Source organism: Triturus cristatus, chromosome 5_2, assembly GCF_964204655.1.
Source record: "Triturus cristatus chromosome 5_2, aTriCri1.1, whole genome shotgun sequence".
NCBI classification, from domain to species: domain Eukaryota; kingdom Metazoa; phylum Chordata; class Amphibia; order Caudata; family Salamandridae; genus Triturus; species Triturus cristatus.
The window spans coordinates 172,421,468-172,445,489 of NC_140588.1; the positions used below are offsets into that span (position 1 = coordinate 172,421,468).

The 24,022-nt window shown below is 41.2% G+C and overlaps 1 protein-coding gene across 1 annotated transcript in view; it reads left to right on the top strand.

Moving 5' to 3' along the window:
- The window catches only part of LOC146822752 (uncharacterized), a 381,837-nt gene that overhangs the window by 52,724 nt on the left and 305,091 nt on the right, over nt 1–24,022 (top strand). The window contains exon 2 of the mRNA XM_085606938.1: nt 8,491–8,635. Coding sequence (XP_085463064.1) covers nt 8,491–8,635 — 145 coding nt within the window. The remainder of the gene's footprint in view (nt 1–8,490; nt 8,636–24,022) is intronic.

Here is a 24,022-nt window from a genome sequence, read left to right on the forward strand (position 1 = left end):
TGTGCTAATGGCAGGGCTGCTGGCTCTCTCAACTGTCTCTCGTCGGGTGACAGGCCCTCATTTGGGAGACAGAACATACAATTTGCCATGTATTATTTTCCTACTGGAGTCCTTCACGAACCCTCTGTGCCCTGGGTAATTCAATGAAGGGTTCGGCTGAAGAGAAATAAGATCGACCTACAAAAATGTCTCATTCAATGGGCCACCTAGCACTAGACTTTACCGTTCCCGGGCAAAGCTCCATCTGCACTAAGACGACGGCCACGCTTGCAGCGCCGCTCGCGTTCTATCTCCCTAGCGCGAGCGGCTTCAGTGCGAAGTGGACACGTGTCTGGGTGCGCGCGGGTCCATCGCAGCCCTGTCTGGAGGCTATTCATCCACAGACCGGATCATTTAAACCAAGCGCTCGCCATGACGTATTTGCTTGGCTTTTTCTGCCGGCCTCGCCTGCCAAAAGTTTCTTGTCTTTATGGGGCCATGTGTTTGGTCCCATAAAGATAAGAAACCTTTTGCAACCAATGCAAGGCAAGCGAGTCCGTCCAAATGGGACGGCTTGAAAAGCGAAGCAAAAACGTCATCGACACCTCTGTTCCAATGGCTGGCCACCGTTTAGCATAAACGGTGACGCCGGCCAATGGAACAGAGGGGCGGGGCTTAAAGCCCCTTACAGAAAATACCCTGTTAACACTAAATCTCACCAGCGAGACTGCGCATGCGCGCAGCCTACGCCAGGTGAGACCTAAAAAGGTATTAATTAAGCCACATCAGTCCTCACCACTTACACGTGAGTGTCAGCAGTGCCCAGCAACCAGAGTTTACGCCAGCCTGTGGAGTGAGGCATTTCTAGATATATATATATATATATTAAAGCTCAAATTCTCCTTCTTCAACGAAGAATTACCGCACTCAGGGGGGCATTGAACGTTACTTCTTTATTCAATGGCCAAACTGCAGACAACAAACAAAACAAACGCGTTTCGGCGAAAGTCTTCTTCGGTGTTCATTACACATTGAAAGAGGGCATGTTTAAAAGTGCGATTATCTACAAGGAAGAATTCTAACCTTTGCCCGTAAATTCGATGGCCCAAGAAAAGAATATAATCTACAATCTAAGCAGCCAATCTCTCTAAGGGTGGAGACCTCTGAATCAGACCTCACAGAAAATGAGTCCAGTGATGAACAAGCACGAGGAATAGGAGAAGGGAGAAGGGAGAAAAACCACTACCCCTTTTCACGACGAGTTCCAAATAATCCGCCAATCCTGGTTGCGCGGTGGCAAAAACAAACCACCGGAAGGAAGCGAAGAAGAACGCGACGCTCACAGGAGGGTAGGACGAGGCAAGCCACGAACATGAGGAGGTCGAAACAAGAAATCGGGCAAACGGTAATAGATGCAACAAATCTAACAGTAGTCAATCTGACCGATAAAATTCTCACGGATATTGAAAAGAAAGTCCTAAGTATGGGTTTGACTTTCTGTCCTAGTAACTATCTTGAATATACCCAGACACGTATTGACCTCTTTTGTTTTATACGAAAGTTGAAACTTCATAAATACTTTAAATTGAGATCTAACATACGGGCTCCCAAAATTGGTCTCAGAATAACAGCCACAGATGTACTCACAGGGCAGGATTTGACAGCTATTGAAGTACTGGAAAATCTAAGATCGGAAGACACAATGGACCCAACGATCCAGTTAAATACGGCTGAAAGAGCTAGGGAAGTGGGAATCGAACAGGAAAGAGAAGAAAGTCCGTTCAAACCCACATCTCTATTTAATCCCCAAATGCCCTTTGACGCTATCGACGTCTTCTCAGATGCAATGGTCAAAGATCTTTTACAATTTAGGTCAAGCAAGAACAGACATCAGAAAAAGAGTAATTTAACGAATGCAGAACAATCAGCATTACAAAATCTAATGAGTGATAAAACAATAATAATTAAACCCTCTGACAAAGGTGGCAATGTTGTCCTGCAGACCAGGGATCAGTACTGCAACGAGGCATTACGACAACTCTCAGACGAGAAATATTACGAAAAAACGACTAAGGAGGCATATATACAAAGCACTAAGGTCTATGATAGACTAATCCAAAAATGGTACATGAAAGCTATGTTGGGTACAGATGAACATATGTTTCTTCAAAGTAACAATCCTATGATACCCACTTTTTACCATATTCCTAAATTACATAAGGACAATATGGATCCTCCTGGTAGACCCATCGTGTCATCTGTGAACAGTCTGACAGAACATCTATCTATGTTTATTAATCATTTTTTGTTTCCTTTTGTAATGCAACTCCACTCATATGTTAAGGACACTAAGGATTTTCTGAACAAAATATCTAACATGAAATGGGACTCATCCTACTTGTTGATGGTTTTAGATATAACCAGCCTATACACATGTATAGAACATGGACATGGCATAGAGGCTGTACAGTTCTATCTTAACAAACGTCAACTCCGCTATGCGGAACACAATTTGATGTTGATTGAGTTTCTGAGATTTTGTCTGGAAAATAATATCTTTTTGTTTGAAGCTCAACATTACAGACAGAAGTCGGGCACGGCAATGGGCACCTGCTTTGCGCCCAGCTATGCGAACTTGTTCGTAGGCTGGTGGGAGGAGCAGGTGCCCAAAACCTATGAAGGTCAGAACAGTGGGAGAGTTGCGGAATGGCATCGATATATCGATGACCTGTTCATTGTGTGGCAAGGGACAATAGATTCAGCGTATAAATATATTGATGTCCTCAATAACAATAACCTCAATCTGCACTTCTCTGGCACAGTGAGTCCGGTGGCAGCGGACTACCTGGACCTACGGGTGTTCATTGATGATGGCAAAATACAGACTGCATTATATCGCAAATTAACGGCAGGGAACTCCACACTGTTCGCGACTAGTAACCATCCGCCCAAACTCATTCAGAGTATCCCGTATGGTGAATTTTTGAGATTAAAAAGAAATAGCACCAGGGAGATAGATTTTGAGGCAGCTGCTTCGGAATGTATGGCGAGATTCATTGGAAGAGGATATGAACCACAGACTCTAGAAAAAACTCTAGAAAAAGTGAGAAAGATTCCAAGAAACACATTGCTTATGGATAAAACTGTACAGGATGAGACACAAGAAAAGGGTAAATTCCGGATGGTTACCCCTTATTCTTCAGAAGCCAATTATTTAAAACGGATGTTAAGAAAATATTGGCACAACCTCAAAACAGACACTGTCATCAGTGAGGATATTCCGCCCTTCCCTCTAGTGACCTTTAAAAAGGCGAGGTCACTACGAGACATGCTGGTAAAAAGCCATCTTGAGAAAATCCCTGAACAGAGAGGTACTCTAAAAGATATGAAAGGATTTTTTCCTTGTAATAGGTGTAAAGCCTGTTCGAACAGTAGAAGAGTCCTATCATATAACATACCTGATACCAAAAGAATAAGGATGATAACTAAATTCTTGACCTGCAGTACCCCCTTTGCAGTTTACTGCCTAGTGTGTCCTTGTGGATTACGCTATATAGGCAGTACAATACATCAGTTAAAAATCAGGATTTTGGAACACTTAAGGGCCATAGACAAAGTGGATATGGCATATCCTGTGGCACGCCACTTTGCAGATTGTCACCAAAGCAACAGAAATTTATTGCAGTATTTTGGACTTGACTATGTTCCTGTAAATATAAGGGGTGGCAATAGAACACGCAGTTTAAGAAGACTTGAGTCAAGATACATTATTGACTTACAGACTAAGTATCCTAGAGGACTCAACAGTGGAGAGGAGCTTGTAGTTCACTTAGGCTCATAGATGAAGGTAGTCCTGTAGATACATTTAGTTCATGAATTTTCTTGCTGTATCCATATAAATTCAGATAATATTTGTGTTAATGTAATGGTTTTTGATTTAATTGTGTTGATTCCAGCGTGATAAGAATAGTGACAAGAAGGGACGTATGCCGATACACGGCTGAATCAATTAAATAATCGAATGCCGATACACGGCGATACTTTTGATAAGTGTAAATTGGTCCCTTCTTGACTTTGGAGATGTATGACGATCAGGGGGTCTAATATGCCGATACACGGCGATATTTCAGTGTTTTCGCTATTTTAAGTTTATTAAACATGTGAATAGTAATTGCAATGTTATGCATGAATGAATTGAATGCATTACTTCAAAATGGCCCCCATGTTAGACAAATGTATATTGTCCTTTCTTGATTTTGCAGCTCCATGATCACGCTTTTAAACATGCCCTCTTTCAATGTGTAATGAACACCGAAGAAGGCTTTCGCCGAAACGCGTTTGTTTTGTTTGTTGTCTGCAGTTTGGCCATTGAATAAAGAAGTAACGTTCAATGCCCCCCTGAGTGCGGTAATTCTTCGTTGAAGAAGGAGAATTTGAGCTTTAATTTAAAGCGGCGTCCACTACCGCTAACCGCACCCACCCGTGAGTGCTTCGGATGCAGTAAAGTGGAGACCGAGCTGGGATATATATATATATATGGAAAAATATTGTTTATAGGAAAATGAAAGTATGCATATTTTGGGCACATCTGCACCTTCTTGGAAATGTATTAATGTATTGCACTTTACTCCAAATGTCAAATAATATGGCTGCTAGGAGTATCAGAATATGCGTAATCTCAGGCACATCAGCACTTTATTGGAAGTTTTTAAAGTCGCTCAAAGATTCATTTTAATGCCCATATTTGAACTTAATACCTCAATGAAAGATGTAAATTGTTGATTAAATATTGATTAGTGATTCGGTATATTATTGATTACCCTATGTATTTGCTTAATAAAAAATAAAAATAAAAAGATATACGAGGCCCTAGAATGTCCTGGAAGATAATCTTGACAACTTGTAAACACTACTGTGCCACTCCTGGTTTGAAACCTGTTAATTCATTTGTTTCACCTTCTGCAACCCTCTGCGGATGGCGTGGCCTGGATGGCTAGCAACCCCGGGTAGTTGTAGACCAAGAGATGCCTCTTCCAGCCTGACCTCCTACATCACCAAGATGCACATGCCTCGGTGACTGATTACAGAATCGCAATTTATTTTTTATTCTTTGCAGTTTCATATAGCGCAAACTCGACCCGAAGGTATTGCCGCGCTTTACATGAGGACCAGTTACAACACACAAGGTCACAACAATGTTAAATTCTATTCAATGTTATCACTGCAAGCACTAAAAGCGACAGGGCAGGCGCTTACTCCATGACAAATAAAATGTACCGACCTGGATACTATTCAAAGGTATTTCCTGAGACTTTCAAATACATCTGTGAAGCGCTTGATCAAACTCAAAGTCAAAAGCGTGTGGGAAGGAAACAATAATGTAACTGGGGAAGTGTCACTAACTCCTGCAAAGCAAAACTAAGCATTGCTAATTGTATGCTTATCGTGCACGCTCTATGCTCGGGCGCCACAGTTTTAGATGAAATAAAGTTCAACCTCATACATTCCTGGCCTGACTCCCACCCATCCACATGCCAGTACTGTGGCATGTGTGGAATTTGACACCAGTATTATATCAGCCTGTCAATAATGTCTCCCATCACACCTTCTTGGCATCAATGTAATGTCATTCGTTCTGGTCTAACCAGTCTCCATCATATGCAAGTCTTGTTCGTGGGACAAAAATATGAGAACCAGAGTGGATAAACAAGATACCACGTTACTGATGAATACATCTGAGTCTTTTACAGTACAAAAACGAAATGTTTATTTACTATAAAAAAAAGCTACTGTGCTTGTTTCAAAGCGACTTGGTGATACACATACCACAGATATATGATTACGCAATTCCTTAATTTGTGTAGTTAGTATCAGATACAAACTTTTTATAAGAGTACGCACACCTCATGTCAATAAACATGTCTGAATTATTTTGCATCAGAACTCTGTGCACTCAATAGTGCACGTGGCCATCTGTCAATATGTGTGTAATAAAACCGGTGAAGTTACTTTGTACTGCAAGCCCCGAAGATATCTGTCAAAATGTCAGTAAGCTCATAACACAGGGCATTACTCTCTGTTGGAAGCTCCATGGGTTGTATGGGATGGGGGAACAACATTTATATGCTTTCTCTACCCAATACAAATGTACTCCCCACTTCCTTTGATAGGATGCCCAGCGGCCCTCCAATCCTAGTGAGGATACTGATGCTGACCGACTTCTTGGCCGGAAGCCACGGTCTTGGCTGCAGGGTGCAGAGCAGTCCCCTTGATAACGAGGCTAGAAGCTCTGAAACTTGTTATGGACATGACTCCAAGCCACGTTGATGTGACAAAGGTTCTGTCCGTCCTTTTCGGGGCTTCAAATGGAAAATTATAAGTGCAGGTACTCTGCCACTTCTGTCCTTTTTTTTGTTTAAAATATTTTTATCGATAGCAAAGAATACATTCGACAAACATAAATGAATTACAGTGTGGCCTTTCCGATACATGACTGGTATTTCATATCAAAAGCAGAAAGTTGCATATACAACTAGAATAACAGGTAAAAAAAGAATAATTTAGAATTAAAGGAAAATCATACTGTACTATCACAAGCGTGTGTCAGTCTATACCAGATGGAATTAAATTTCATCAGTGAACGTGTGCCTCTGATTTTTGCCAGGGCTTTCTCCCTTTTAAAAATTTCCATTAGGATAGCCCACCATTCTACAGCACTACCGGGTCGGAGAGACCCAAGCCCTTGATATGGCAAGTCGTGCAGCAACTAAAATGATAGCGGAAAGGGATCGCCGTGCAGAGTCAGGTTCTATCTTATGGCCCAACATGATCTCCTGTGGAGTAAAAGAGAAATCCAACCCAAGGAGAGCCTTAGAGATATGTCTAAATTCCTTCCAAAATGGCGCCCACAGAGGGCAAGTAACAAACATATGCACAATATTTGCGGCATATAAACCGCACTTTGGACATTGAACCCTGTTACTCCCCTGTCACGAAGTGCCACTTCTGCCCAATGAAAAGTATAGCACCTATGCTGAGAAGTGCTGCTACTCGCCCTCTCAAAATAAGGAAGTGCAGGTACTCACTACCTATTTAGAGCACTGGTCCTTCCTCTCCCGTCTCTTCTAAGTGCACTGTCCCCTCTTGTTTGAGGCCAGGTAGCTTGTTTATCCCTTTCTTCAAGTAGATAAATGACCAGCAGGAGCTAATCTACTGGTTACCCCAAAAATGTTTTTAAATACTTTGTAACCGATTATAGTGCAGAAAGAGGAGCTTTTTGTTTATAGTTTTCTATTAGATACATATACTTTTTCCAAAAGTTGTTATTTTGTATGCAATCACAGTACAGAAATGGGAAACAATGTTTATAGCTTCCTGTTGGTTTGTTGGAAACATACTTCAGAAAGATGTGCTAATTATTTTTTCAAACGCATTCTTTGGCAAGATTATTTACGGGATGGAGATGCCATATTTAAGCCCTTCTCCTCTTCAAAACTGACGATGGACTTTTGCGAAATCTTTCAGCAAGGCAGGTTCCCTCGATATTAAAAACAATACGAGGACAGTTGGGGTGTGCTGAGACGCAGGTAAATGTCAGGCACTGTTCCTATTTTAATTCCTGAGAGCTGCATTGCCTAATTTCGAAAAAACCTAAGTGCCAGGGTCCAATGTATTGCTAATAATGCAAGTGCAGCTTCCACCACCAACTGCCCCTGCCAGTACTCCAAAATGCTAGTACTAATGGCCTTTGGGTGTACTGCTATTTCTAAATTGATATGTTCTGCTGAAAATAGGCTGCTGCCGAGCACCAGCAAACACCGGCACAAATTAAGCACTGGATAGCTGCCCTTCAAGAATGTATTATTTATGTCCCTTTCTCTGCAACAATTGATTGTATATAACATCTATGGAGGGTGGGGGGACGACGGGTGAGTGCGCATATATTAATATTAAAAATAAAAAATACCTGAACCGACGTCCTCTGCTCCAGAACTTTTCTGTGAAACTGGATGCTGCAGAGTGGGCACCAATCCTGGCGTTGCTCTCATGCTGTGACAGCAGCACCCTGATTGGAGGGAGCGGTCTCACTCAGAGCTCTCCAGCGCCCTGGAGGCCAGCACCTACTCTAACCCAGCTGTCTTAAGACAGCAGGGTTAGAGGTTTCAAATTGTGCATGTCTGGCCCGCCGTTGCTAGAGGACCAGCCAAAGAGACATGAGCATTTTGAACAGTGCACAAACAGCCCACCCTCGTCCCTGCTGCTGTCATTCAGTAGCGGCCCTGCCCCGTCCTGATGCTCGATTCAGGACGGGAGGATGAAAAATAAAATGGCAATGGATTACCATTTTACTTTTCATCTTTGGGGGTAATTTAAGTGGGGTGACGCTCCTCCGCTTCAACAGAGGTGCCGCCCTTGCATATACCTCAAGCCTCTAGAAAATGTTCTTCTGCATTCATGGACAATGAAGACTCACAGGACTCTCGAGTAATCCAGGATCATGTCTATTCACAGGTCTATTCTTATCAACGACCAGCAATGTCTCCGGCAGGTACAAACTGGAGGTCACTCCTGCCGGATGGACCTCTTCCCTGTGGGCTGTCACCTACATTTGGAACGGACTCTGGATCATTTATGCTCTGTCCACGATCTGCAGGAGGTAATGATTTCATACATGTGACTGCAATGTATGTTATGACAGTGCTATTTACTCATTGTCAAGAAAGACACACGTGTGCTTTACGACAAACTGAAAAAGAAACAAAATGACATTAACATGAATGAATGATGCTATTCCTTTTGCACCAAGGTTCATTCCACCTGCTTTCGTGTGTACTTGGCTAAAGAGAGGGTACGCAGGAACTCCACAGAGAATGGTAACTTGGAGGAACTGCCAATGCTTCCTGAAATAACGTTTTTTTCAGATAATGGTGGCCCTGACCAAAAATGTGCCAATGATTGAGGTTAGATTAGAACATTAATTCAAAGTATCAAGCATTGTTTTGCATTCCAAATTTAGTAAATATTGGTTCAGTGTCCATATGTTATGTGGGGGCGACACAAGGGTGTTGTAGGAGTTTAACTCTGCATCAAAGGGGTGTCCCATGGGTCATACATGGGCCTTCCTGTGCTACATGAGCCTTCCTGTGCAACCACCTATGGTTTTTGACGCAAAACCCTATCTACTAATAATCGTAGGCAGGGTTTTGTGTAAAAAATAACGCCTTTGCATGTGTGCTGCACTCTACAGCCACATACAAAGTAGGACAAGTTTTAAAAGTTGTCTAAAGCATTGTATTTTGTACTGGAAAGGAACTTCCAGCACAAAACCTATGCTAGACTCACGCACACACCCTTGCAGTATGGCTCAAAGGTGTGTGTGGCGCTCAGCATAAGATTCTGCACCAGCGCTAGGGAGAGGGGAGGAGAATGCCATATCTCTGTAGATATTGTGCTCTCCTGCTTCTCCTTTTCACACAATGCAGCTTAGAATTTTTGGTTGCTGAGCTGCGTTAGGTGACACCGATAAATCCAGTCCAGGGTTTTGCACCAAAATTAAACGTCACTTAAAAATAGGCATTAGAAAGGATAAATTATTTATTTCCCCTGACTTTTTCCACTTTGCATGTATACTGCACTGTACAGTGCACACCCAAAGCGGGAAAAGTTTTAAAGTTAGTCTTAGCATTGTATTTTGAATTGGAAGGGTACCTTTCCAGTACAGAACCTATGCTAGACTCAAGCAGACACCTTTCCACTATGGTGCAAAGGTGCGTGCGTGGCGCTTGGCTGCTTGATTTATGCCACCTTTTGGGAGAAAGAAGGGTAGAGCCATTTGCCTGTAGATATGGTGCTTTCCTGTTGTCTCCCTGTCACGCAACGCAGTGCAGCAACTTTGGGTACCGGGCTGCGTTGTGTGACAGCTTTGTAAATCTGGTCCCAACTGTGCTCTGTAATTTTAGCTGTGTAAAAGGCTGAACACTTCTGAAAACAACTGTCACAGCAAAAATGGCCAAATTTTGCAGCGTCGAAAGTTAATTCTTAAGAAACACCTTTCACTATAAGAAACGGTGAAAGACCGATGGGTCATACTGAAAAAAATGCAAAAAAATCCTCTAATTACGGTACAAACTCAATCAAAATGACATCACGAAAGAGAGTCGTGGCACAGAAATACTACAGGTTTGTGTTGGTGTTCTTGGGACGCAACATGATGCAAATGGCAGCATTGAACATATTGCCAGCATTAAACGTTTGTAGTGCCGACAGTTTGTCCTGTGTGCAGGATTAAAATGTGTTTGCCCAGGAAATGCAAAAGGGAATTCATGCAAAAGGGCAATTTCTGGAGCAGATCAGCAAGAACATCCTATGGGATTTTACTCAAAGGCAGATCAAGTGAAATAGCCTGACCTGGCTCTGAATTAAATAATTATGCCCAGTGAAACGAGATGAAAACAATTGTGCAAACGATATATCAGTTACTATATGCGTAAAAAGTATGGGCCCGATTCACAGAACTAACTTAAGACAAAATCCTAAACTTACTACCAGTTTGGTATTCACAGAAGGCACTTACTCATTTTGGTATTCACAGAAGGCACTTACTCATTTCGGTATTCACAGAAGTTAGGAGTCCTAACTTTAGGACTCCTAAATGCCTTCTGTGAATACCGAAAGTCTTAAAATTAGGATTTTTCTCAGTTTAGGAGTAGTAAAGTTAGGACTCCTAACTTTACTACTCCTAAACTGAGAAAAATCCTAATTTTAAGACTTTCGGTATTCACAGAAGGCATTTAGGAGTCCTAAAGTTAGGACTCCTAACTTTACTACTCCTAAACTGAGAAAAATCCTAATTTTAAGACTTTCGGTATTCACAGAAGGCATTTAGGAGTCCTAAAGTTAGGACTCCTAACTTTACTACTCCTAAATTGAGAAAAATCCTAATTTTAAGAATTTCAGTACTTTCGGTATTCACAGAAGGCATTTAGGAGTCCTAAAGTTTGGAGTCCTAACTTTACTACTCCTAAACTGAGAAAAATCCTAATTTTAAGAATTTCGGTATTCACAGAAGGCATTTAGGAGTCCTAAAGTTAGGACTCCTAACTTCTGTGAATACCGAAATGAGTAAGTGCCTTCTGTGAATACCAAAATGAGTAAGTGCCTTCTGTGAATACCAAAATGGTACTAAGTTTAGGATTTTGTCTTAAATTAGTTCTGTGAATCGGGCACTATGTGATTTGTGCAAAAGGACTTATCTTACATTGCTTACCCTTATGCGAGAGTATGCATATTGAAAAGAGAACTTCCTGTACAAATCCCACACTAAACACCTCTCTGGCTTGCGTTTGTGTCATAGTGCACAGCAGACTGTTTTGGAAAAAACTCAATAATCATAAAAGTAGAACCCAATATTACTGAAGTCTCAAAAAAGTGTTTTCATTTGTTTTATTTTTAAGAGACGCTCACCCACTAGTAACCACTAGTGGCATGCTTCATCATCGGGTTGTCACACCCGACACCTAATGCGTCGAGGCGGGCTCATCCGCCTAAAGGATGGAACACTTCTAAGTTTGAAACTTCATTGGATCTGTGATTCTTACAGTTAAAATTACCACTGATGCCCCATCACAGTACCTTGGCCTGAGCACTCCAGTGTAGGTCCGGAGGGGGGCCCCTCCATGTTCTTTGCAGGGGGGACCCCTCAAGTTTCGTTACGCCATTGCTGTGAGGTTTTAATGCTAGAATCAACGTAATTAACTAAAAAATACGTACACCAGAAAACATTAGAATTGAAGCTCAAGAACATATTCACATGGAAGTCTCCCTTTTCAGTTTTGTCAACCCAACAACAACATTATACCAAACAATACACACAGATGGGCTTAAGTCAGTCCCCTTCAGCTATAGACTTACTATTTTAACTCCAATCACATAATCCTCATCGAAAGTTAATAAAATGAGTGATGTGATTTAATATGCTATCTCCAGTCTCACAACTACTGGGGAAAAGGCATGTATTGTTCGGATTTTTCTTTTTGATAATCACATTTATTGACATTTGGAAGGAACCAAACATTGAAATTGACAGCAAAATCAAGCACAATACTTTGATGATCAAGAATAGTGAAAGCGATGACATGAATCTGAGGAGTAGGCTCTAGACTCTGCCCCAGAACAAGTTTACCATGGTACATAGGAATACATACACTAATCAGGACAGTAGATTCAACCATTTGCCCCAGATCTTTTCGAACAGTTCAGGACAGCCCTGGGCTTCAAAGAGGGGTTACTCCTGGGTCCCGCACCAGTCAACGTATTGTTCGGATTTATAATCTCAACTCCAGCCTCACGAACATTAGGGGAAATTATTAGGTGGGGGGTGAAACTTACTATTTTAACTCTAGTCATGCAAGCATTAGGTAAGTTACAGAAATCAGGCAGGTTGTGAATTACTTTTTTATAACCAAACCCAAAACATCGAGGCAATTGCAAAAATTGGGAGGCGAGTTAGATTTACTATTCAAAATATAATCCCACAAACATTAGGGAGGGTGCATATTTTGGTAAAGGAGTCAGAGTTATTATTCCAACTCCAGTCCCAAACATTGGGGCAAGTGTATAAATCAGAAGGGTGCCAATTACTATTCTAACCCAAGTCCCACAAACATTGAGGAATTTACATACATTGAGGGAAGCATCATATTTAATACTCTACCTCCAGTCCCTGCAATACTGGGGAAAGTGCATACATTAGATTGGTCACTCAGCGTTACTGTCCTAATTCCTATACCACAAACATTTGGGAAAGTCATTCAATTTGGGGAAGCACTGGCATTTACTATTCTTACTCAAGTCTGACAGACATTAAGGAAGTTACATAAATTGTGGAGTCGTAATTTACTATTTTAACTCCAAACCCACAAACATCGAAGAAAAAACAAATGTGTGGGTGGAGGAAGCAAATGTACTATTCAAATTTCAGTCCACAAACAATAGGGAAAGTGCATAAATTTGGGGATGGGTATGATTTACTATTGTAAATCCAGTTTCACAAACATCAGGGAAATAACAAGAATTGGGATAGGGGGTTGATTTGTAATTCTAACTCCAGCGTCCTAAATATTAGGGGAAGTTATAACATTGAGCAAGGGATTAAATTAACCATGCTTCATCATCGGGTTGTCACACCCGACACCTAATGCGTCAGGGTGGGCTCATCCGCCTAAAGGATGGAACACTTCTAGGTTTGAAACTTCATTGGATCTGTGATTCTTACATTTAAAATTACCACTAATGCCTAATCTATTTTATTAGTTTGTGCGGGAATTAGGGTAAAGTTAAAAACAGAAAGATGTACACAGGAGTTTAAACAATAATCCCTTAAATTGTATTTTTCTCAAGGTCTACATGTTTCAGCCAACCCCGCCCGCCCGGGTCATGTGGCTTTCCTCAGGACCAAAACAAGCAGATGCCTAATGTAAACATAAGGACAGTATCCTATTATTCTTATAGTGGTATTGAATAATATGCAAGTACAATAACTTGCAAATCCTCAGGGGCACACTGGCCTCAAGATCTTAGATGGGGGCTTGTTATAGCCCCATAGGGAACGATGGAGGCAGGCGGACCTTGTAGTCACACAATCATCAAGGGTGCAGTCCCGGTGGTCTCACCTACTTGAACATCCATGCCCTCATTGCAGAAAATACCTGTAATTATATCAGCAACACACGACCCTTTGCGAATGTGGAACACCTCCCTTTTTAATTGTTCACTCAATGCAGCCCAACAGCTTTTTTAAGTAGAGTTCAGTTATGTTTAAGATAGTAAACCGAGGCCTTAGTTTCTTTTATAGACATACACTGTGGTGCAAACTATTAAGCATTCGCAAGCCATCCATTTTGGTCAATAGGGAAAAACAGATGTGAAGATGAGGCTGTATGCAAGCAAGAGGCGACTTTGTAAACCTTGTGAGTTTCATAGTAAGATACTAGTATTAGGGAACTAGATTCGAAATCAATGAATGGGAGCAAATTCATAGGATGAAGAATTATTTGATGTCACTGATACTGATCATCACTTTTATGCACAGACATGCGTCACACTGTTCTCTGGCAGTAACACCTCATCTTGCTTACTGTTGTTAGTTCCTCTCCACAAGAGAGACCACATCTACCACCTTTTAAAATCAGTAGCTTCACAAAGGGTTGCAATTTCGTAAATCCCTAAGGTTTTCCATCAACCTGAATTTTCTTCCCCTGTTTTAGAGGTATGCAAGGATGCACCAACACAGTTCCAGAATAAGGAATCTAGAACTATTTGGTAAATCACATCACAAGAAGAATGGTGAAGTTGTTTTCACAGTTACAACTATGTCATCTGTTTTATTCTTTTGACTTCCAACGTCACTAAAAATAAAGCAGCGTAAATTTCACAAGCTAATTAGGTTTGAAACAGCATTTCACTATGCCAAATTTACTTTTTTGTCATCTATTATTAAGCCATTTTTATGTTTTGGATGCCTGTGCGGCAGTGGCGTAACAAAGGACCCCGCAGAACCTGCAGTGTGCGGTGACGAGATCCAGGATGAGCCCCGTCATCACAGTACCTTGGCCTGAGCACCCCAGTGTAGGTCCGGAGGGGGGCCCCTCCATGTTCTTTGCAGGGGGGACCCCTCAAGTTTCGTTACGCCATTGCTCTGAGGTTTCAATGCTAGAATCAACGTAATTAACTCAAAAATACGTACACCAGAAAACATTAGAATTTAAGCACAAGAAAATATTCACATGGAAGTCTCCCTTTTCAGTTTTGTCAACCCAACAACAACATTATACCAAACAATAAACACAGATGGGCTTAAGTCAGTCCCCTTCAGCTATAGACTTACTATTTTAACTCCAATCACATAATCCTCATCGAAAGTGAATAACATGAGTGATGTGATTTAATATGCTATCTCCAGTCTCACAACTACTGGGGAAAAGGCATGTATTGTTTGGATTTTTCTTTTTGATAATCAAATTTATTGACATTTGGAAGGAACCAAACATTGAAATTGACAGCAAAATCAAGCACAATACTTTGATGATCAAGAATAGTGAAAGCGATGACATGAATCTGAGGAGTAGGCTCTAGACTCTGCCCCAGAACAAGTTTACCATGGTACATAGGAATACATAAACTAATCAGGACAGTAGATTAAACCATTTGCCCCAGATCTTTTCGAACAGTTCAGGACAGCCCTGGGCTTCAAAGAGGGGTTCCTCCTGGGTCCCGCACCAGTCAACGTATTGTTCGGATTTATAATCTCAACTCCAGCCTCACGAACATTAGGGGAAATTATTAGGTGGGGGGTGAAACTTACTATTCTAACTCTAGTCATGCAAGCATTAGGTAAGTTACAGAAATCAGGCAGGTTGTGAATTACTTTTTTAAAACCAAACCCAAAACATCGAGGCAATTGCAAAAATTGGGAGGCAAGTTAGATTTACTATTCAAAATATAATCCCACAAACATTAGGGAGGGTGCATATTTTGGTAAAGGAGTCAGAGTTATTATTCCAACTCCAGTCCCAAACATTGGGGCAAGTGTATAAATCAGAGGGGTGCCAATTCCTATTTTAACCCAAGTCCCACAAACATTGAGGAATTTACATACATTGAGGGAAGCATCATATTTAATACTCCACCTCCAGTCCCTGCAATACTGGGGAAAGTGCATACATTAGATTGGTCACTCAGCGTTACTGTCCTAATTCCTATACCAAAAACATTTGGGAAAGTCATTAAATTTGGGGAAGCACTGGCATTTACTATTCTTACTCAAGTCTGACAGACATTAAGGAAGTTACATAAATTGTGGAGTCGTAATTTACTATTTTAACTCCAAACCCACAAACATCGAAGAAAAAACAAATGTGTGGGTGGAGGAAGCAAATGTACTATTCAAATTCCAGTCCACAAACAATAGGGAAAGTGCATAAATTTGGGGATGGGTATGATTTACTATTGTAAATCCAGTTTCACAAACATCAGGGAAATAACAAGAATTGGGATAGGGGGTTGATTTGTAATTCTAACTCCAGCGTCCTAAATATTAGGGGAAGTTATAACATTGAGCAAGGGATTAAATTAACCATCCTTCATCATCGGGTTGTCACACCCGACACCTAATGCGTCAGGGTGTGCTCATCCGCCTAAAGGATGGAACACTTCTAAGTTTGAAACTTCATTGGATCTGTGATTCTTACAGTTAAAATTACCACTAATGCCTAATCTATTTTATTAGTTTGTGCGGGAATTAGGCTAAAGTTAAAAACAGAAAGATGTACACAGGAGTTTAAACAATAATCCCTTAAATTGTATTTTTCTCAAGGTCTACATGTTTCAGCCAACCCCGCCCACCCGGGTCATGTGGCTTTCCTCAGGACCAAAACAAGCAGATACCTAATGTAAACATAAGGACAGTATCCTATTATTCTTATAGTGGTATTGAATATTATGCAAGTACAATAACTTGCAAATCCTCAGGGGCACACTGGCCTCAAGATCTTAGATGGGGGCTTGTTATAGCCCCATTGGGAACGATGGAGGCAGGCGGAACCTGTAGTCACACAATCATCAAGGGTGCAGTCCTGGTGGTCTCACCTACTTGAACATCCATGCCCTCATTGCAGAAAATACCTGTAATTATATCAGCAACACACGACCCTTTACGAATGTGGAACACCTCCCTTTTTAATTGTTCACTCAATGCAGCCCAACAGCTTTTTTAAGTAGAGTTCAGTTATGTTTAAGATAGTAAACCGAGGCCTTTGTTTCTTTTATAGACATACACTGTGGTGCAAACTATTAAGCATTCACAAGCCATCCATTTTGGTCAATAGGGAAAAACAGATGTGAAGATGAGGCTGTATGCAAGCAAAAGGCGACTTTGTAAACCTTGTGAGTTTCATAGTAAGATACTAGTATTAGGGAACTAGATTCGAAATCAATGAATGGGAGCAATTTCATAGGATGAAGAATTATTTGATGTCACTGATACTGATCATCACTTTTATGCACAGACATGCGTCACACTGTTCTCTGGCAGTAACACCTCATCTTGCTTACTGTTGTTAGTTCCTGTCCACAAGATAGACCACATCTACCACCTTTTAAAATCAATGCCTTCACAAAGGGTTGCAATTTCGTAAATCCCTAAGGTTTTCCATCAACCTGAATATTCTTCCCCTGTTTTAGAGGTATGCAAGGATGCACCAACACAGTTCTAGAATAAGGAATCTAGAACAATTTGGTAAATCACATCACAAGAAGAATGGTGAAGTTGTTTTCACAGTTACAACTATGTCATCTGTTTTATTCTTTTGACTTCCAACGTCACCAAAAATAAAGCAGCGTAAATTTCATAAGCTAATTAGGTTTGAAACAGCATTTCACTATGCCAAATTTACTTTTTTGTCATCTAGTATTAAGCCATTTTTATGTTTTGGATGCCTGTGCGGCAGTGGCGTTACAAAGGACCCCGCAGAACCTGCAGTGTGCGGTGACGAGATCCAGGGGAGCCCCCTCATCACAGTACCTTGGCCTGAGCACCCCAGTGTAGGTCCGGAGGGGGGCCCCTCCATGTTCTTTGCAGGGGGGACCCCTCAAGTTTCGTTACGCCATTGCTGTGAGGTTTCAATGCTAGAATCAACGTAATTAACTCAAAAAATACGTACACCAGAAAACATTAGAATTGAAGCTCAAGAACATATTCACATGGAAGTCTCTCTTTTCAGTTTTGTCAACCCAACAACAACATTATACCAAACAATACACACAGATGGGCTTAAGTCAGTCCCCTTCAGCTATAGACTTACTATTTTAACTCCAATCACATAATCCTCAGGGGAAGTGAATAACATGAGTGATGTGATTTAATATGCTATCTCCAGTCTCACAACTACTGGGGAAAAGGCATGTATTTTTCTGATTTTTCTTTTTGATAATCAAATTTATTGACATTTGGAAGGAACCAAACATTTAAATTGACAGCAAAATCAAGCACAATACTTTGATGATCAAGAATAGTGAAAGCGATGACATGAATCTGAGGAGTAGGCTCTAGACTCTGCCCCAGAACAAGTTTACCATGGCACATAGGAATACATACACTAATCAGGACAGTAGATTCAACCATTTGCCCCAGATCTTTTCGAACAGTTCAGAACAGCCCTGGGCTTCAAAGAGGGGATCCTCCTGGGTCCCGCACCAGTCAATGTATTGTTTGGATTTATAATCTCAACTCCAGCCTAACGAACATTAGGGGAAATTATTAGGTGGGGGGTGAAACTTACTATTCTAACTCTAGTCATACAAGCATTAGGTAAGTTACAGAAATCAGGCAGGTTGTGAATTACTTTTTTAAAACCAAACCCAAAACATCGAGGCAATTGCAAAAATTGGGAGGCGAGTTAGATTTACTATTCAAAATATAATCCCACAAACATTAGGGAGGGTGCATAAATTGGTAAAGGAGTCAGAGTTATTATTCCAACTCCAGTCCCAAACATTGGGGCAAGTGTATAAATCAGAGGGGTGCCAATTACTATTCTAACCCAAGTCCCACAAACATTGAGGAATTTACATTCATTGAGGGAAGCATCATATTTAATACTCTACCTCCAGTCCCTGAAATACTGGGGAAAGTGCATACATTAGATTGGTCACTCAGCGTTACTGTCCTAATTCCTATACCACAAACATTTGGGAAAGTCATTCAATTTGGGGAAGCACTGGCATTTACTATTCTTACTCAAGTCTGACAGACATTAAGGAAGTTACATAAATTGTGGAGTCGTAATTTACTATTTTAACTCCAAACCCACAAACATCGAAGAAAAAGCAAATGTATGGGTGGAGGAAGCAAATGTACTATTCAACTTCCAGTCCACAAACAATAGGGAAGGTGCATACATTTGGGGATGGGTATGATTTACTATTTTAAATCCAGTTTCACAAACATCAGGGAAATAACAAGAATTGGGATAGGGGGTTGATTTGTAATTCTAACTCCAGCGTCCTAAATATTAGGGGGAGTTATAACATTGAGCAAGGGATTAAATTAACTATTCTAACCCCAGCCCCAAAAACATTAGGTAAGTACCGTAAATTGGTCAAGTTGTGATTTACTATTCTGAACCTATTCCCAAAATATTGAGGAAATTGCAAAAACTGTGGGATGCTCAGATTTACTATTTAAACTCCAAACCCACAAACATTAGTGAAAGTGCAAAAACTGCGGGAGGGATCAGATTTACTGTTCTAACACCAGTCCCCAGACACTGGGGGAAAGTGCATACATCGTGGTGATGTGATTTACTATTCAAATTCCATTCTCAAAAACACTGGCGCAAGTAAAAAAAAACATCAGAGGATTGAGATTCACTATTCTAGCTCCAATGCTACAAACTTTGAGGATATTGCAAACCTTGTAGGGTAAGGTAATCAGATGAACTGATCTAACTCCAGTTCCACAAATAGTAGAAAGTGCATAACTGATGTTTGCGTGGCAAACATTGTACTTTGATGTAAAAATGTTATATAATTAGTTTAGTTTTTAAAATATTTATAGACACTATAATGTTATACAAAACTTAAACCACTACTTTATTGTATAAGGAATCAAAAAATGAAGCCTCTAAATTATGATTCACAGAACATATAAAACTTAAAACAATTATAAAAAGTTTATTTTAGAATATAAATATTCCACAATTTAAAAAAAAAAAAATTTAAACACAGGATGCTGAAAAATGCCATCAACTGATCATGGAATTTAGGGTGTTCAATGGTCAGTTGGTGGCATTATTCAGCATAGGTGGGGGTGGAGTTGTGGACTAAATATGTCAAACTTGGTCTTCTTCACTCGTTTAGCTGACACCATGATCCTGTAGGAAGAGGTATGGGCAAGCTTATAAAGCTTATGAAGTACCCTTAACTAGATGGTGGATTGTCCATACCTTTATTGCAGGTTCTTTAATCCAACAATACATGAGTCCTTCCTTTGATGTCAGTTCCTGTTTGAATTATATGTAAAGGAGGCAATCATGAGACAATGTGCTATGTTTTTCATTTAGTTCATCGCTAACTTGTTTTGATTTTTGTCCTGGATTTTTGTTTCTTACAGGTGAACTCTATTTAATTGCTCTGCCTCAGGAAATAGGTTTAAGGTCACTTCACTGGCGCCTCACAGGGAATATGTCGGGTCAATTCCGAATGAGCCCGTGTTATTGTTCCTATTTGAAATATTTATTCCAATTTAAAAATATATTTATATTCATTGCTTTTACAGTTATAGGTTGCAAACAACATCAGTATTGCTGGCAATTATGCACACCTGTTGTACATTTTTCCATGTAACTATTGTGCAATACAGTTCAGGCACCACGAGTTAGGTTTAATTATTCCTGAGCAGAAAAAGAAAATGAGATACTGAAGGCCTGCTTGTAGAATTATTTACAAAATGGGTAAACTGTCTAGTTCTCTTCACCAGATAGGGCACCTATGTTTTTTCAAACCCAAGAAAGACTAGAACTTCTATCCTTGCTTTAATCACAAATGCTTAAATGAAATTACCATTAAGAATCAATATCTTTTGACTCTAACAAAGACCATATATAAGTATCTGTCCAAATAGCATAAGTCTTCACTATACTTGATTTGTGGGGTGCTTATAATGTTCTGCATATAAAGCTGGACGTGGATAAAAAGACAGGCTTTTCACACCCAATCTGTGTTTTTTAAAAGATATTGTGTAATGCCATTTGGATTGTGAAATTACCTGGCTATTCCTCAGTGTTTAGTGTATTCCATATTTTCTGAAGTTTTAAATCAGTTTGTATTGCTGTTTCTGGATGACCTCCTGGGGCTGTATTACATAGAGTGTCCCGGGGGCACAACAGTTGTTTGAGCCCGCTTTGCGCGCCCTGTGGCACTTTTGTAATATAAAATGGGCCGCAGGCACTTGTGCGACCCCTTCTGTAATACCGAAAGCGCTGGCACACATGAAGCACCAGTGCTATTTTCCGGGGACGTTCCCTCATTTGCATCCCTTTGCCTTTGCGACCATGCCGTATTACAGGCACGGGCGCAGAGGTAAAGAAGCCCTCAGAGGTGTACTGACAGTGCGCCCCCAGAGATGAGCTGTCTGAAGGAGGCACAATGAGCCCCTCAGACATCCCCTTACAACAGGTGCAGGCCCTGGCTGCACCCGCCTACAAGGGGATCTCTAATCCCCCTTCAAAGTGCAGGAAGGTGCCGCCTGCACAGTGAAAACACGAAGCAGCTTTAAAATAGGCGGTCCTTTTTTCACAGGGATTCGCTGCCCCTAGCATGTGTTCGTAGCTGCCCTGGGGGCAGGGCATTTATGGTAACAGAGTGCATTTTTAGGTCTCGCCTGACCCAGCGCATGCGCTGGTCTGGCGAGACTTATTGAGAGGGCTCCAAAAAGTGCTACCAGGCCAGCCTGGAGCTACAGTGCATGTGCGCGGGCGCACGTGCAGCGCTTTACCGTGATTACTTTCACTTTCGCGGCCGCACAGCCGCTTTGATGTTTGATCGTGATCGCAATCGCGATCATTTTCACTTTCGCGGCCGGTTTGCATAGCCAATAGGTCTCGCTTTTGGGACCTTATAAGTATTTAGTTATGCAACTGTTGCATGGCTAAACACTTATAAGGTCCCAAAGGCGAGACCTATTGGCTATGCCAATACTTGTTATTGTTTGCTGCCCTGCGCACCTTTTAAAAGGTGTGCTGGGTGCAAACAATGAAATGCACCTTTAGCCTCTTTTAGATTCTTGTGGAACATTTAAAACATGTGACTCTGGTCAGACCAACATCATTTATTCTGTAAACCTGTGAAGTGTGAGTGCAAGAAAGAGGAAGTGGAGGACCGTGGATTGAATGCCACTGGCCTTTAGGTCAATATAAAAAAGGCTCAGCAAGTATAAAATGGTCTTCGCTTACTATCGTAAAAGACAGTTTATTAATGATTTTGCGGAGACAAGTTGTGACATCATTATTTTGGAAAATGGAAGAAAGCGTTTTTTTTCTTGGATGACTAAGCTGAGAGGGCCTTTAGGGCTTCTAAGAGAATGTTTAATCAAGCTATAAACATTTTCCTCCATGCCGCTTATAAAAAGGTCATTGTGGAAAGAGAGGCGTCTGAAAGAATTGCTGAGTTATTACAGAGAAAACGATGAATTAGAACATCCTGTATTTTACTTATCGCACTTTACTTAGATTTTGTATCGAATTATTCAGTTCTAGAAAAATTATTTTTAGCAATGAAGATGACCTGTCCCAGATAGAGACAGCTTTTGATTAGCACTAGAGAGGTAATTGAAATTGGAACTTGCTGAGCTTGTGAAAGCTTCAGTGCAGGAATAGTTGACAAGCTAGATGGTCATTTTTCTTTCTCGAGTGTAATTGTTTGCAGGCAATTATATTCCTGGCTCAAAGTTTTTTCGGATGATGCCTTCTCTCATTATCCTGTGACACCCCTCACTTGTGAAAAACTTCACATTCCCTCTCACCAAGTAGTTTCAGTTTTTTTAGGACATAACTAGTGGCTCAAGAACAGATGGACTCTTTTGCATTTTGTGCAATTAGAAGATCTCCCTCTTCGGACTCTTTTGCATTGGCAAAATGACTTGTATTTCAGGCACCAAGCCATTTTGGTTCTGACTCAAGAAATACAATTGGATGTGGCAAAAATGTGTAATGATTCTGCAACTTCTCTTTTTTAATTAAAAAAAAAAAAAAAAAAAAATATTTTTATTTGAACATTGCTCATTGTACAGCATAAACAGGAATTGAACACATCTTTTCACAGGTTGCACATAGCAAAGAAATCCTCACAATATCAAGGTCAAGTTTAAGGGCCTTATTACGAGTTTTGTCGGTCCTGGAGCGTCCGGCACTCCACCTCCTGGACCGACAAAACTCACAGCCGCCTGCCTGCCAGATTACAAGTAATTTTGTGGTCTGGCAGGTGACCGGCATAGCGAGCCTGCAGGGGTGTTGCTTAGAGGCTCACTGTGAGCCTTAAATAGCACTGCTGCATGACCGTCAGCGCACATTCCTGCATGGGAACTAATGCACCATGTTGTGCATTCCTTCCTGTGCAGGATTATGTGCCTCCCTGCAGGCACCTCTGTGCTCAGAGGAACAAGAGGGCCCTGCAGGGCCCCTTTTTTGCCTCACCGTCACTCTTTTAATGGTGGTGCGACCACCATGGAAAGGGTGGCAGTGAGGCAACTCAAAATATGCTCTGCAGTGCCGCGACCCATCTATCAACTTTTTAAGCCGGTTCCTGGCTATCCGAGAACACCCAATCATTGACCTAAACATCGTCAAGAAGCTGTGCCACCCCGTAGTATTTTCTGATGTCTGGGACTGCTAGTCCACCATCATACACTCTCTCTGCAGTTTACCTAGTGCAATGCATAGGGTGCCACCATTCCATAGGAGTAAGCGGACTTCATGGTCTATCTTCTTATGAAACGTCAGTGAAATTTGGAATGCCGTATTTTGAAGCACGTACAGTAGTCACAGGAGAGCCTTCATTTTGTAGAGTGTTACAGCCAACAAATGATGGATGGAATGCTGACAATGCAAACATTCCCCCCCAGTCAAAAGATCTGGGTTAAATGCATTGTTCTTTTGCCCACTACGCCACCCCAGTTTAGACCCAGCCATATGCAAATCAGTCTTGACCCTGTGCCCCATGGGAACAGTCCAGACCGAACTGCCAGGCCAGGTCCTCCCTGGACCGGAAACAAGCATCCTGGGACCTGTTTCAGGGTATGTCACCCTTCATCAGCCAGGCTAGCTTGAATCCAGTGGCACAGTGAGCAAGGGACCCACGTCTGGGCATAACCATCCCACTTAGGGCGAAAAATGTTACAGCAAACAGAACCTGGCTTGGCAGTTCGGGCTGGACTGTTCCCATGAGGCACAGGTCTAGACTGATTTGCATATGGCTGGGTTCAAACTGTCCA